The 15,969-nt window shown below is 37.9% G+C and overlaps 2 protein-coding genes across 2 annotated transcripts; both read right to left on the minus strand.

Moving 5' to 3' along the window:
* Positions 1-4,784: 4,784 nt before the first annotated feature.
* On the minus strand, positions 4,785-8,298 carry LOC123880493 (autophagy-related protein 13 homolog). Its single transcript, XM_045928639.1, has 6 exons — positions 7,953-8,298; positions 7,181-7,532; positions 6,436-6,622; positions 6,005-6,170; positions 5,637-5,762; positions 4,785-5,346 (listed from the first exon to the last, which is right to left on the minus strand). The coding sequence occupies exons 1-6, from the start codon at positions 8,142-8,144 to the stop codon at positions 5,131-5,133; spliced, it is 1,239 nt and encodes a 412-aa protein (XP_045784595.1). The 5' UTR covers positions 8,145-8,298; the 3' UTR covers positions 4,785-5,130.
* Positions 8,299-10,063: 1,765 nt separating this feature from the next.
* On the minus strand, positions 10,064-15,908 carry LOC123880496 (ubiquitin-conjugating enzyme E2 G2). Its single transcript, XM_045928641.1, has 5 exons — positions 15,610-15,908; positions 14,894-14,975; positions 13,963-14,081; positions 13,125-13,265; positions 10,064-11,142 (listed from the first exon to the last, which is right to left on the minus strand). The coding sequence occupies exons 1-5, from the start codon at positions 15,653-15,655 to the stop codon at positions 11,018-11,020; spliced, it is 513 nt and encodes a 170-aa protein (XP_045784597.1). The 5' UTR covers positions 15,656-15,908; the 3' UTR covers positions 10,064-11,017.
* Between the last annotated feature and the right edge of the window lie 61 nt (positions 15,909-15,969).

Here is a 15,969-nt window from a genome sequence, read left to right on the forward strand (position 1 = left end):
TCAAAACAATTTTAAATACATATCAAACATGCATATCAAAGGATTCGAACTAGCGTCTCTCCTGGGCCTGAGTATCGCACGCAGTACCCTCAGTACAAGATTTTACTCCCCACCAACGTTAAGAGGGGTCTCTCCGTCACTCGCTTCATACAAACGTAGTTCGTCTCTAAAACATTCGTACCTGCGTCTCTCCCGGGAGCGCCGCCTTTAGCGGTAGGTAAAACACTATCATAAAAATTACAAATCAATAGTATTTATTTATTTCATGTAGGTATAGGACAACTAATAGTAGGAGAGCCCACGATGCTAAATGGGGATTTACTCGAGCGTCATAGAGACCTATTGCGATGCAAAGCTTAGATGATAAGAAGAAAAAAATGTTATATAATGTATACCTTTTCATCGGTGGGGAAAGCGGCTATAGCCTTCCAAATAAGTAAAAAAAAACTGTTGCGTGGACATACTCGAGCGCGTCAGAAATTGATAGTATCCAATGTCCTTCCTGCCTTTCATGATTCTAGGTCAATGGGAAGCACTCTATAGGTTTTCTTGACAGACTCGACAGACAGACAGACAACAAAGTGATCCTATAAGGGTTCCGTTTTTCCTTTTGAGGTACGGAACCCTAACAAAGCGAACTCTTCAACTAGTGTGTAATAATAATTAAGTATGGATCACTGCGACCGGTTTCGCTGGCAGCGATGTTCACGATGCTACACGTCGAGCTGCACATTTTTCTTACCTACCCACTAGATTAAGTATATCATTGCGTACCTGCCTTACCAATTTGTCATTGTGCTAGTTTTATAGTTTTATTATATATATAACTATAATAATTTAACGCAGTGTCCGGTGAACCCGACTGTGATTTTTGTGGCACTGGATGTAACAAAAAATGCCCTCTCATCCGAGATATGATCTTTAACTATGGGCCTCACGAGTCACTCAGCTGGCGGTGGACAGAGCTTTCTTGGAGTTTCTGTACCTACGTGATCAAATCAGAAATGAGGAGATCCATCGAAGAACTAGAGTAATCGATATAACTCAACGGGTTGCGAAGCTGAAGTGGCAATGGGCAAGACACATAGTTCGAAAAACCCATAGACGTTAGGGTCCCAAGTATTGGCGTCACTCAGAAAAGCAGGTATTATTTAAATATTTTTATCGAATTATTGGAATGTCATCTCCAAAACCAACACAAAAAAACACAAGTTTAATGTGTAAGGTTATCCGAGAGTTTTAATCTAAAAAAACTAATGCCAAAATAAATTATTTAATTAGAGCGTGATTGCTATCACAACATCTAATTATTCAGTTCACAATCCAAAATACCGAAAATATGCGATATCGCTCCGAATCTCAGAAGGAGACTAAACTAAAACCTTCGAAACACCCGTATTTATGCAAGTTCAATCTTGTTGGCCTCCTAGCAACAGATTGTATGACATCGAATGAGCGAAATATCGATTTTATCAAACTACCTGCATTAGATAAATTAATAATTTTATATTATTTTTGACAACTCAAATCAATTTTTAAAAATAACCTTACACAAGGTACTAGAATGGCGACCTCGCCCGGAAACTGCAGCGTTGGAAGACCTCCACTATTTGAACAGACGACATCAAAAGACTGGCAGGGAGCCACTGGATTCAGGCGGCGCAAAACCGTGGCGTGTGGAAGTCTCTACAAGAAAACAATATCCAGCTGTGGATGTCTGTCAGCTGATGTGAGGATGATGATGATGGCAATGCCACAATCAATCAGTATGAAAACAGATTGCTAATGGTGACGAAATTACCCACAAAGTCTTGCGTTAAATCAGTTTACAGAAATTTATTCTCAAACAGTGAACATACTGCGCACTTACATTAAGACTATATACATACATTTCTGTACTTACACAGACGCGTGCGATACTATTTTAATTTTACTATAATATTAACACTATGTCTACGTAATTACCTATTTACAATAATTTTGTCTTACTTATTAACTAATGCAATTTTGTGTAATTTACAGTTCTACCTATACAATATTGTCCGCAATATATATCTTTAACCTATTATTAAATTGACAACTTCTGGTAAGCTAATTAATCACATGTGCAGCCCCACACATTATACTTTTATTTAATAAATAAGGCTTTATTTAATGCCATAGAAAGTTATTACAGGTTGTTGATTAGTAAGTTCATATTACAAATTAAATTATGGTTAGATAGGTAGGTATATTATAGTGTTAAGTACTCGTAGTTATTTTGTATGGACCCCCTTTGGACGAAAGCCTCCTCCGAGGAAATCCACTTGACTCTATCTATGCTGATGCAAGCAATCTTCGTGCGATAGAATACAATTCTTTATTTGCATAATGTGTGTACTGACACACTATGTTCCTTACTAAAATCTAATCTAAATCTAAGGAACATAGCGCATCTAACGCACATTAGCCATATCGGCGTACTAATATAGTAGACAGTTGAGTTTACTATGTATAAAAAATATATTGAAATACAGGGAATAATACAATTAAACTTAGTACGGGTAATAAATATTCCAAAAAACCAAACGAATATAGGCACCCTAATAAAATTTGTTAAAAAAGAATGTTAAAATCAATTTTTATCATATTGGAAAAATTCTTCAAATCAAGAATGTGATCGCTAGAAAAATCTACCAATGTGGATTTTTTGTTGCAATCACATTGTTGCCCATGTGTACTCCAGAAGGCTATCGGTCAGGTCCTTCATTCTGAAAGCGACTCAATCGTGGAAACTGGTAACAACCGTGTTCACGATCAAGACACCGAAACTCTCCGTGTCTCTTCATTGACGCTCGGGCGTTATCAAATTCCAGAGAGTATTCATGCAAGGTGATCTCATATCAGGAACATGAGGTCAAAAAATGTATTCCCTTCAAAATATAATATTCCCTTCTCTAGCTTTCATTGGTTTCAGAAGGGTACTTCATGTTGCCACCTTAATAGGTGGCCTTAATGTCGCCTTAGATAATTCCAAAGCAAAATCAAATATCCAGCCGGGGATTCTTCAGCAGGGGAATCCCCAGCTGGATACTTGATGTTGCCTTCAGAGGACTTCCTTTGAAACGAGCTAACTCACTATAACAGTAGTTTCATGGAATTGCCGAATTTAATCGGCGGTTGACGCAAACAAAGGAAGTAGTAGATCTTTTGTCTGAGTTAACTGTCGACCAAAGTTCAGCAGCCAATCTTCCCAGATGTCGCGAGCTTTGTGACGAGCAATCAGCAAGGGCTTCTTGGTGTCCGAGATTTGGGTGTTTAGCTTCATCTCGCCATATTTCTACGGCCCAAATGTGAAATGAGACTATAACAGCTTGGACCATCCTTCCATGACATGTCATCGACCTTGTAAATCTTTTTGTTAAAGTCATCATATCAATTCTGGAAGCAATTTCTTACTTATTCTCTTACCATTTGATGGATCGTATACAACGCAAGACTTTGTGGGTAATTTCGTCACCATTAGCAATCTATCTTTATACTGATTGATTGTGGCCTTGCCATGATCATCATCCTCACTATCAGCTGACAGACATCCACAGCTGGATATTGTTCTCTTGTAGGGACTCCCACACGCCACGGTTTTGCGCCGCCTGAATCCAGTATCTCCCTGCGACTCCTTTGATGTCTGTCCAACCAGTGGAGGTCTTCTGCGCTGCGCTTTCCGGGCGAATTCGCCATTCTAGTACCTTGGGAATTGGGACTCCAATGTCCAACGGTTTGCGCATTGACACTTCAGCTTCGAAACTAGTTGAGCTATGTCGGTTACTCAGGTTCTCCTGTGGACCTCCTCATTATTGATTTGAGGAAGTAAGTAGACAAACTCCAAGCATAGTTTTTTCCAACGCCAATTAAGCTTTCTTATGAAGCCCATAATTAGCTACCATGTCTCGGTTGATCGGATCCATATATCATCATTGTCAACACAGACTGTTCAAAGGCTTTGGTCTTCGGACACCGTTTCGATTCGTTATGACCACTTCTTTCCAATTCGACCACTTCCGACACGACCACTGCCCCATAGGTTAAGGGAGACTGCGTGAAATAGAACATCTATACAAGCTGAGCTGTTTACGATTTAATTAAAATAATAATAGATACATAATTTATCTTTGCTCTCCTGTAAAATTAGAATGTTGCTGACGACTTACTTTAAGTAGAAGCCATAGATATGTAAATCGGGGAACGCACACCCCGTTATGTTGCGTATAGACTGACGCAAGGTAACATGCAATATAACATGAAATGAAAGAATTTGACGTCCACATTAGTCCAGTTTACAGTGCACTCTGTGACAAATTCTCATAGTCTGGACATCTTGCGCGCGCGAACATTTCATGCGCTCGCTACGAGCACTTCAAAGCGATCCGCGATTCGTCAGTTTTTGAACGAACACAAAGAGGCACGCAGTGTGCTCAGAGCGCCAATGTCGAGGGGTCGTGATGAGACGCGCGCCAACACGAACTGAACCAGGTATGGACACAGCTGCGGACCAAGAAGTAAAGAAAAAGCCATACAAATCATCATCATCAGCCTGTGGACGTTCACTGTTGGACATGGCCTTCCCTATAGAGCGCCACCACACCCGGTCCTTAGCCTTCCTCATCCAGCCACTTCCCGCCAGCCGCTTTATATCGTCGGTCCATCGTGCTGGAGGGCGTCTACGTTTGCTTAAACGCGGTCTCCACTCAAGGACTTTCCGGCTCCAACGGCCATCACCTCTACGACAGGCATGGCCTGCCCACTGCCACTTCAGCTTGCTAATAGTTTGGGCTATGTCAGTGACCTTGGTTCTCCTGCGGATCTCCTCATTTCGGATCTCATCCCTCAGGGAAACTCCTAACATACAAATAATGTATGGCTTTTCCTTCTAACAAGATAATGTAGCACTGACAATCGTCGACAGCAATTAATCGTCACGCTCCGTTCTCTTCGCGTGTTCTCAGCAGACTGACGCTAGTTCGCGCGCACGCCGGGAACAGATGCGAGCAAGTACACGTTCGGTTCACTGTAGGTGTACACTGATGCTCCTTCCATGTTACATAGCATGTTACCTTTCATCAGTGTATACGCAGCTTCAGAAGTCGTGGATCAGCGGTCCTCCGTGTCGCCGCACAGCGCCGCGACCAGGCTGTCGAACTCGGGCACCGCCTCCTCGCACTTGCGCAACTGCGCGGCGACGGTCGCGCGATCCACCGGCGCGGCGGTACTCGCCCAGTCGCCGCTGGCGGCGGACCGCGCTTGCATGCACTCGCGGTAGAAATTCGCGAGCTCAGCGATCGGGCTGCCGTCCGCGAACGGGAACTCCTGAACACGACACAATAATAAGAGTGTGGAAGTGTCTTTACCCTATCCGCAGAGAGAAGTATAGGGCTCTCTCTGTTACGTAATCCAATACAAATGAAAAAGACATAAAATCAGTGGGCGTTAGCCAATCATTTTGAGTCACTAACCAATCAGAGAAATTAGCATAGCGCGCTCTCGGTTACGTAATGCCATACAAATGAGAGAGACATCAATCTCTGTGGGCGTTAAGTATTTTGAGTTACCAACTAATCATAAATGTTTTGTGATGAAATGGAATGTATAAGACGTACCATCAGGCTGTCGTGCTTGTCGCTGGACTGTGGCACGTCTATGGCGCGACTGGCGGCGGTCGAACAACACGCTTGTTCACTCATGCTTGCCTCGCTTGACTCTCCCATCGACAACCGCTGCATTTTCTGTTAAGCATTACAAATTTATTATTTTTACAGGTTCTGTACCTCAACCCAGCATCAGTTTTCCTCTCCAATTTTAATATGGATACCTCTAAGTCAAGAGTGATTAGGCATCTTCTAGACAAGCACGCTCCAGCTTAGGCTGCATCATCACTTGCCAGCAGGTCTAATTGCACCCAAGTGCTAGTCCATAAATAAATAAAAAATGTCAGTCAGTTTTTTCTTTTATATATTTAGATACAAACCTTTTCCAGCTTGTCCTTTTCCGCAAGCAGCCACATCATGGGCGGCTCAGGGGGAATCTGTTCGCTCAGTGTGTCATGCAGTTCCTGTATTTGGATGCAGTCCACAAAAGCTCCTGCAGTTAATGGCTTTGATAGATCCAATGCCTTCTTTTCCTTCAGCTTTTTCCTACAAATCAAACTAAGTTACTGTCTAACAGGTGAAGGTTAGCTATATTAATAAGTCTTACACCAAAGGAGGTTATTGTTAAAGAAGACAATTATATAACAATTTTATAAAGCAAACACGCTCACATACTATGTGATTTTCAAATTTTTGTTCCAAACTAAGCTGTCTTGAACTGTAAAAATGCAAAGTGTCCAATGTAAGAAATAGCACAGTGTTTTCGTTAAACAGAGATAAGATATGTTGCCAGTTCACGGTCAATATGTACCTTGGACTTTCCTTGGGAAAATGATCACTCTTTATCATAATATTGTTGCTAGTCTGTAGAACATTCTTCTCCATTGGCTTGTGGTCTTCTGGTAGTATGTTCATTTTTGTCCTGTATGCCACTTCAATCTGAATAGTCCCTATTGGAGTGTGGAGTTCACTCACTTTTATAGATTTAGAGTTCTCCCCTGAAAGATAAACCTTAATAAGGGACCGTTTTCACTGCCAAGCACCATTGGTAGAGATTTTTTATAGGGATAAATACTTTTGAAGTGCAATTCTTAAAAGCCTGACCAGAAAAATAAAATATCTCGCCATATTACAGAAAACCTGTGGAACTAATTTATACAAAACCATATTAATATAAGTACTTAGTGATCACAGACCATATACTAGTGGCACGCTCGGAGTAAGCTTTTTATATTTCTAGTCAGGCTATGGGCTATAAGCCAAGATGAAGGGGGCCTTAGCCGGTGAAATCCTGGCTAAAAGCTCTTCACCAGGGTACAAAGTTGCCCTACACTTCACCCAGGTAAGAAAGCCAGGTCTCCAGATACCAGGATACCCCGTTTACAAATCGTTTGGCTGAAGACCCTGTTGTCATTAGTAACATTTTGATTTAAAACTATAACAGGAAAAACAAAATTAAAAAGAGACTTCAATTTGTTGAAAAGAACCCAAAACAACTTATTGCATTTAAGGATGAAGTGATGCTGAACGTGATAAATTAATTTAAAAACACTCACCTAAAAATTCTAGGTTAGGATGTCCTCCATAAATTTTATAGGATATTTGATATGACTCTCTATTTTGTAATCTTGAAAGCTTATAAGCTGGTGTTATCCTAGATATGCTCAACGTAGACTTAAGCATGATGCTCATTCTGTAGTATATATTGGAGACTGAGGTGATACTTTCGGAAGAGTTACTCGGGGTGAGTCTGACCGTCCACACTTCTAGGACCATCTCATCGCCGTCATTTGTTCGTAGAACTATCTCGATGCACAGTACGTTGCTAAGCGCTTCAACCACCTCTCCGTTCAGCACTCGTTTTGTATCACTGTTCACTTCTGCCACGTCAGGTATTGATAGGTTGAACTGAAACAAACCAAAACACTTGTTGGGGTCCCATACCTCAAAAGGAAAAAAGGTACACTTATGGGGTCACTTCGCTGTCTGTCTGTCGGTGTGTATGTTGTGTCTGTCACGACAATAACGAAAATTAAACTTATGTCGCCGCAGGGCCATGGCATCTATTGCCCATAGGACAAAGCATTAGAGTTATGTATACTTCGTCTACACAATGCTCCCAGAGTGAACTAGAGTGTGGAAACTCTCAGCTTTGATCCTGAATCTACGTCTGACATGTATAAGGGTAACGTGAAGTCAAAGATACCTAGTCGTTTCATAGCCTATCTAGCGTCAAATGTGGGTAACATTTGATGGCTGCCAGTGTAACTGAAGCCTCCACGTTTCGTTACAAGTTTCCTGTCCTGAACTAGAATAAAGGAATCTTACCCACTGCAAAGTGTGAAGAGATGCGGGCGGGCCTTCGTCGCTCCCTTTATTAATATCATGGCCAATTTTCTTCCCTTGCCTGCTTTGCACTACAATCTGTGCCACTTTCAAAGTCAAAATCTTCGTGAACTTATACAATTTCACCCTATCCTGCATCTCCGAAGTAGAGCAGGCCATTCTATACGTTTTCATAAACAGATTACAATATTATTGAAGGAAAGATTATAAATATGAAGAAATTAAGTACCTACACGTTTAGCCAGTCAAACCTGATATCACTTAACTACATTTTATTACATATTTTAAAATAGTCCCGATTCATTTATTTTTATTAGCACACGGCACAAATATATTCATTATTAGCCAAAATTAAAATCTAAAATAATAATTTTTATTCCAAGACAAAAACCACAAAAACACTCACAGATAAACAATTATCAAGAAAGAGCAAGGCATAGAGTAATAAAGTATAGTAATAGAGGAATATACCACCAGGGATGCTATTGTTATGGAACTGGTTAAATCGGAACTGAATTCGGAGCCGGAGTTTTTAATCATATCAATCGGAACCGGAAGCGGAGTCGGAACCGGAATCGGAGGCGGAGAGAGAAGAGTGATGTGAGAAAATAAAATTACACACTTATTCATGAATTATATTCTTATTATTATCAGTTTAAAAAAAATATACAGATAGGTGTATACCTGGGTGTTAAAAATAAGAAAAAATCGAATCGAAAATTGAATCTAAAATCAACAGTACCTATCTACCCCCTGGTAGTGAAGTTAAGCAGCATCTCAATATTCAACCTCCGATATAACTTCCGATTAAAATTTATCGGAGCCGACATCGGATTCGAAGGTGTAAAATTAATCGGAAGTTCCGACCTTTCGGAATCGTAATTGAATCGCCTTTGATGACACGAGTCTGCCCGCGAAATTCAAATTTAATTTGGATTTCGCAATTTATAAAATAATACGACAAAGTAGGCTTGGCACTTTAATTGAGCCAATGGTAGTATCATGCTTACAGGTTTATATAAAAATATTTACTTGAAAGGGTCCAGTTAAGAAATTAGTTATAGTATCAACTAATTAGTGAGTAACTCATGTCAAACTCATTATTTTGACTATTTTCTTAAACTGAACACTTTCAAGATTCATAAGTAATCCTGTGAAGATGATACCTACAGCTGCCATTGTCGGGGTTCTTTCCAGTCATGTGAGTTTTAAGCAATTAAAACGCACTTGGTTTAACATGGAAAGAAAACCATCACACCAGAAACTGCTTGTCGAAGAGTTCTCCATATTATTTTCTCAAAGGTGTGTAAGTCAGCTAATCCGCACGGCCAGCGCGGTGGAGTATGGCCCTGAGCCATTTTCATTCTGAGAGGAGTCTGTCCTCAGTAGTGGCCGGCAATGGGTTGATCATGATGATAAATAAAATACAATTTCATGTCGTTTTCGCCAATAATTGTAATTATCCATAAAAAATATTAATTATTTATTTACAAATACATATAAAATCTATACTTACAAAAATTGTTTAAAAATTCATTAATCATTACATTCCATTTTTAAAATAACAGTAAGCATATTAATAAATTAATTGTCATTTCTAATAAAACTCTAAACATTCTATTTGAAGACGCTCTTGAACCTTTCCCACTTACAAAAATATTCTAAATGTTCTAAGTGACATTAAAGTTAACATTGTACATAGATAATAAATGAATTATTAAATTATTAACATTTTAATTTTAAGAGCTTTAAATTATATTTTATTGAACAGTAATGATGGTGTTGTGAAATCAGACCTATTTATGACTATGTATATGTATGACTGTAATGTGTAGGTATTTTGAGCATATTCAATGTGCATTTAAAAAATTTAGTTGTACAGTTTATATTGCTTATGTAAAATATTTGCAGGACTTCGTCTGTGTTGGTGTTAGCTGGCGGGCGTGCTCTGCCTTTTTGGAGCGTTTTTTTTGTTAAAACTGACTGGAAAGCGCTCTAAGGGGGTGCCGTGCGTATGTCGGCGAGCGCCGGCATAGACGGGGTCCATACTTGTATAGTTTCCCTAACTTGTTACAAATAACTACAAACTTGACATTGGCTAATCTTTGTAAAGCCAGACGAGAGAGAAAAAAAATGAAAATATTTGCACGCCATTACACGGCAAGTGGTAAAATAAATTGTAAAATCTATGCTAACCTACATTTGAGCAAACAAATGATTATGATTGTTATTATGAATGATCGTAGACACAATCTTACCACTGAGAATTTAGTAAAATATTTGATTGCTTACGTTTACAAAAAATTTAAATAATTTTAATGTCATATAATGTTACTGTACCTATTATCGCCTATCAAAAAATAATTTACTAATTGTATGCTGATTTTGAAATTAAAAAAATGAATACTTACTTTTCTCTTTTTTTTGGGGATTCCTAAACTTTATCATTTAATTTGGCATATTCTGCCAGTTTTCGTGGATATTTCAAGCATTTTTCATGCATATTTGTATGCATATACCTAACAAGCTTTTTATGTTGCATATAATCCGGTCTCTAATTTTATTATTATTGTAGATTAATTTGGTATCTATGAATAAGGCATTATGAAAACAATACTTAGTAAAACCTGGTCAGGAAAATAAAATACCTCGCCATTTTGCGAAAAATCATATCTTATTTTATAATATAAATATTAGTCAAATAATAAAATAATAAAATCCGTGCACTAGTTTATACAAGATCATTAATTATACTTAGTGAACATAGACCATGTACCAGTTTTATATTTATGGTCAAGCTTTAAAATATCAATGCATGCCACTAATAAATTATTATTCATTATAATAAATACTGTCAACATACTAAGATTAACATTATACAGTTATCAATAGGTATGTCAAAATATGTAAACTGTCAATATATGTCACTAATTAAAATTATTATTGTAAATTAAATGTTGTCAACATACAAACCGCCACTTTTACTGAAGGCTCACAAGGCTCAAGGGTATATTGACGGACAAAAGTATCTATAGATCAATCTGATCCTATTCGGGCGCTGTTAAACCAAGGGTCTTTCGTACTAATCGCTCTGCAACCTTATTGAACTGTTCTCTATCTTCCCGCCACATTTTCGCTGCGTCTACGTTCGCCCCGCTTTCGTCATTTGGCTCTGAAAACAAACGAAGTCAAAGTCAAAGATATTTAATCACAAGGACATAACTTAAAATATGAAAAACCCTCGACACAAAAACCTCTATAAGAAAACTAGAAAAGAGCTGATAACTTTCAAAGGGCTGAACCGATTTTCTTGGATTATAACTAAAAACACTCTCGATCAAGCCACCTTTCAAACAAAAAAAACTAAATTAAAATCGGTTGATTAGTTTAGGAGCTACGATGCCACAGACAGATACACACGTCAAACTTATAACACCCCTCTTTTTGGGTCGGGGGTTAAAAATAAAAACACATACGTATAATGCATACATTTTGAGATTTCACTCGCCATTTCAGCTCTATGTGCCAACTGTCATGTTCTATTACACTTTTTGACTGCCAATTGTTGAATATGTATGATATGAATTTAGGCAATGGCTGATAATGGTGATAATTTTATTAATTACGTAAACTTAAAACTGAGGCTACGAAGATTCCAAACGCGCGCAAAGTAATAATCCATCGTACGAAACTCTCTCCATGCAAGTTCAACTCATACTTGTTTTTTTTTTAAATCCTCATAGGCATCTGAATCGGATAGTGCTGGAGCCTAAAATCTCTCCTTTGTTTAAGCAAAAATAAATATCCCCTCCTTGTTGGCCTACCATTAGGTATCTGACACTTTTCTTTCTTCTCTTTCATAATTCTCCTTTCTTTCCCTCACTCTACAGTACTATCACTTTTATAGGTCGTATCAGCAAAAGTCGTTTGCGCTGTGAAACGCTACTTAACGCCGATTAACAGGGCTCTCTCCGTCACTCGTTTCATACAATCGTAGTTCCAATTTTATTTGAATATTAATCAACCAAAGTCCATGAAAATTTGCAGACATAATCTAGAAAATAATATCTGTGTCTGTGGTGATTTAGATTTTTCTAAAAATATGTAGTTTTAAAATTATAGGGGCTCAATGATTTGTATGAAAATTTTTAAGACCGCGTAACTTTGAAACCGAATATTTTAACAGAAATCTGGAAAACCACAGACATAGATATAAGTTTCTAGAATATGTCTGCAAAATTTCATGGACTTTGGTTGCTTAATATTCAAATGAAATTGGAACTACGATTGTATGAAACGAGTGACGGAGAGAGTCCTCTTAAACCCGAAACCACTGAAATACGGACCTTACTGCTTGACGTTTAGTTATATCGCCCGTAATTCGCGCGTACAAAACATGCCGCGTAAGCTACAACCAACAGCAGACGAAAGCGCGCTATGATTGGCGGAGATTTTTTCGCCCCATTCAAAAATAAGATTTCTGTGCAAGTACAGCAACGTTTCGTATAAAAGTGATCGTACTGTACTTAGTCGAGTATAAAGGTCTATAAGTAGGTAATAAATTATACTTTGCATAAATTGAGTAATAATTTATATTTATTAACTTTAGTTAACAAGTAATATTCTAAGTAATTAATATCATGTAGTTAGGTAAAAATGTAGTAGTAAGTAATAAAATTATATAAGTCATAAGATGTGAAAATGCAATGATAGAGGATGAACAGCAGCTGGGGACCTTTAAAAAAATAGATTTAAGTTTAGATTACATTAAAAAGTATTCTAATGTAATCTAAACTTAAACCTATTTTTTTAAAGGTATATTTAAAATATAATTCGTTGTCGTTTTTTTTATCTCTCTCGTCTGGCTTTACAAAGATTAGCCAATGTCAAGTTTGTAGTTATTTGTAACAAGTTAGTTAAACTATACAAGTATGGACCCCGTCTGTGCCGGCGCTCGCCGACATACGCACGGCACCCCCTTAGAGCGCTTTCCAGTCAGTTTTAACAAAAAAAAAACACTCCAAAGAGGCAGAGCACGCCCGCCAGCTAACACCAACACAGACGAAGTCCGTAGTTGTCGTTAAGAATGTTGCAATTTAAATAGCAACAGGTAACAAAAGTTGTTATTAAAAAAAAAAAAAGTATAAAGGTCACCTGCTAACATGCTGACGACGGATAGTAATATCTTCTCCACGCTCTGGACCGGGGACCATCGTTCTGCGCTGCTCTCGTACCCCGTGGGATCGTCGCCAGGCGCGTGAAGAATCGAGATGCAAACTCTGCCGTCTGCATATACTGCCGATAAATAATGTAATATAGTGGTACTGATTCAGCACAACTGAAGGTCTTTGAGTATTTTATTATGAAGACTACTAAATGTCGGCAATTTGCTTTTTTTTTACCCGAGTGCGCAAAAGCCAAATGGAAGCGTTACGATTTTAGCAGTCTATATATGTATGTATGTCTGTATGTATGTGAGTATATATGTTTGTATCCACATTGTGTGTTTTCCACCCTAGTACCTAAACTACTGGGCCGATTTTGATGAATCAGGTGTCAATTGATTCGTCGTAAATGTTCGGGTGACATAAGTTATATTTTATACGAAAAAATTGATCTCAAGAATGTTACATGAAAAAAAGTGGAGGTATCCAATAATTTTTTTTTCGAAGACGATCGCAGTCGGGTTTTAGTTTTCAACTTTATCTTGTCAGTATTTCTTTTCCGCCCCATCCGTCATCACAGATAGGACACACTCATTGAAGACCATAGTCTTAAGGCTTTGCGGTCTCGACGATTTGAAGATCTGACGTAGTTTTGAAAATGTTGCCCAACCCAGCTAAATTCTTCTGTCAGCCTCCTTGTCGAAATTGTTTCTATCGAACTATATAATCTGGCCAAGGATGGTATATTCTTGAACAACTTCGATTGACTGTATGACTAACACGACTTATAGATATGGACATGTAGATTAATATGGATATTCACTTACTGTTGGGATGAAACATTTCACAAATGAACTGCATTTTTGGTGGACTCAGGGGGTAATCAGGTGGGAACAGTAGCTTTGCTGGAAAAATGCCACCTTCAAAACAAGTGCCTTCTGGACCCCTGGGAATGCAACAAATAGCACAATGTAAGCCACTTTGTATGCACGATTCACAAGTTGTCTGTTTGTATGTCGATGGTACTATATCAGAAACCTGTTGTAAGTCTTTTGTTACATCCACCTACAATTAATTGTAGAACTGATACTTCAGTAGTGTTCCCACTAGATTTCAACTAATGCACTGCATAGGTTTTATCAATGTACTCAATACAAGTTAACCCTTGACTGCAATCTCACCTGGTGTTAAGTGATGATGCTGTCTAAGAATTAAGATGAAAGCATCTCCTGCTTTCATCTTAATTCTGGAACCTGGAAAAGGTATGACAGTTTTCATTAAACTGTTGGTTTCCACACTGAATTATATCAGAAATGCTAAATAGCTGTGCGGCTTTGCCGGTAGGGTGTTAACTAGCCACAGCCGAAGTCTTCCTCCAGACCAGACCAGAGAATAGAATAGAATAGATTTATATTCAAATAAACTTTTACAAGTGTTTTTGAATCGTCAAAATAATTTACCACTTACGGAATGCCATTCCTACCGAGAAGGAACTTCATAGGAAGTTTTTCATTATAATAAACGACGTAAAGAGTTTACACTGTAATCCATACAATCCATAATTAATATCATAAATGCGAAAGTGTGTCTGTCTGTCTGCGAGCTTTTCACGGTCCAAAAGTTCAACAGATTTTGATGACAATTGGTACATAGGTAGCTACATCCTAGGGATGGACATAGGCTATTTTTTATTCCGGAAAATCAAAATCCTAGATCCACACGGGCGAAGTCGCAGAAGTGTTTCAATAAATTACTTACGCTATTAGAGCTTCCCATTCAAAAAAGTTCTCTTCATTAATCGGCCCCGCTATTATCCCTTCTGGTGGGTTCAGTGTTAATTCTGCAAAGAAAAATAAAAGCAGTAGAATCTCATTAATCTGCCACTTCAATGGATCGACTCATCCAATAATCTACAAGGACTTACATAACATAAATTATTCTAAAAGTTGCATAAAACAGACAGTTAATTATTATTTATAATATTAATGGATGTAAGCTGTCACACCTGCGGTTTACAGACAACCTGTTACTATTTGGGTTATCAGGACCCAGTCACTCCATATTTGATACATGAACAACTAGCAACAGAGAGCCAAAAATCAGGTCTAACAACGAACACCACCAAGACAAACGTTATACCATATAAGCACCAACAAAAAATTAATGTAACTAACAATGACATAGAATATATGAATGACTGCATTTACTTAGGTAAAATAATGGCACTTTTCTTGCAGATGGATAAAGAATTGGAAAGGTGAGTAAATAACACATTAGATTAAGATTTAGTAAGTTTTTATAGTATGTTAAAAAGGTGAGAGCAGTGGAGTCGGATGGGTTAAGACGTTAAGTATTAATTCTCTAAAGAAAAATTTAAGTACTAGAAGAACTTTAGTTGTCATTAAGATTAAGTAACTTTTTATTGTAGGACAAGGTGAAGGAATGCAATACTTATAGAATTATGTGATACTTACGTTTGTATTCGGCCATTAGCCTTCTTAATGCCGATCCAGCCATCATTTGGATGAATTTATTGGAATTTATAGCCGATAATTACTTAATCACACAATTAATTTTACCAATATTTTACCTACTCTTCTGTCATAACTGTACGCTTGATAGTGGAATTAATCAACTGTTTATGGAACGTAATGAAATTATTTAATTGATCAGTAGGTAATTAATGTTAGATTTTTTCCATTTATACTTGAAACTATCGGAATTGAATCATACTCTTGGAATTGAATATCCAGTCGTCAACTAGTGCATTATCTATGATTTATGCCACCACCCACCAGGAAATATCGCCAACGTCATAACCTCAAAAGTTTGAC

The sequence above is a fragment of the Maniola jurtina genome, chromosome Z, assembly GCF_905333055.1.
Source record: "Maniola jurtina chromosome Z, ilManJurt1.1, whole genome shotgun sequence".
In the NCBI taxonomy this organism is placed as follows: Eukaryota; Metazoa; Arthropoda; class Insecta; order Lepidoptera; family Nymphalidae; genus Maniola; species Maniola jurtina.

Bases quoted from the DNA above. Each gene is read 5' to 3' on its own strand.
- LOC123880493 (XM_045928639.1), bottom strand. From the start codon at position 8,144: ATGAAAACGTATAGAATGGCCTGCTCTACTTCGGAGATGCAGGATAGG. The intron at 7,533-7,952 runs GTAAGATTCCTT...GGTTTGTTTCAG, and splicing joins CTCTTCACACTTTGCAGTGG to TTCAACCTATCAATACCTGA. The intron at 6,623-7,180 runs GTGAGTGTTTTT...TTTATCTTTCAG, and splicing joins TCCTAACCTAGAATTTTTAG to GGGAGAACTCTAAATCTATA.
- LOC123880496 (XM_045928641.1), bottom strand. From the start codon at position 15,655: ATGATGGCTGGATCGGCATTAAGAAGGCTAATGGCCGAATACAAAC. The intron at 14,082-14,893 runs GTAAGTAATTTA...TTGCATTCCCAG, and splicing joins GAATGGGAAGCTCTAATAGC to GGGTCCAGAAGGCACTTGTT. The intron at 13,266-13,962 runs GTAAGTGAATAT...ATTTATCGGCAG, and splicing joins TGAAATGTTTCATCCCAACA to TATATGCAGACGGCAGAGTT.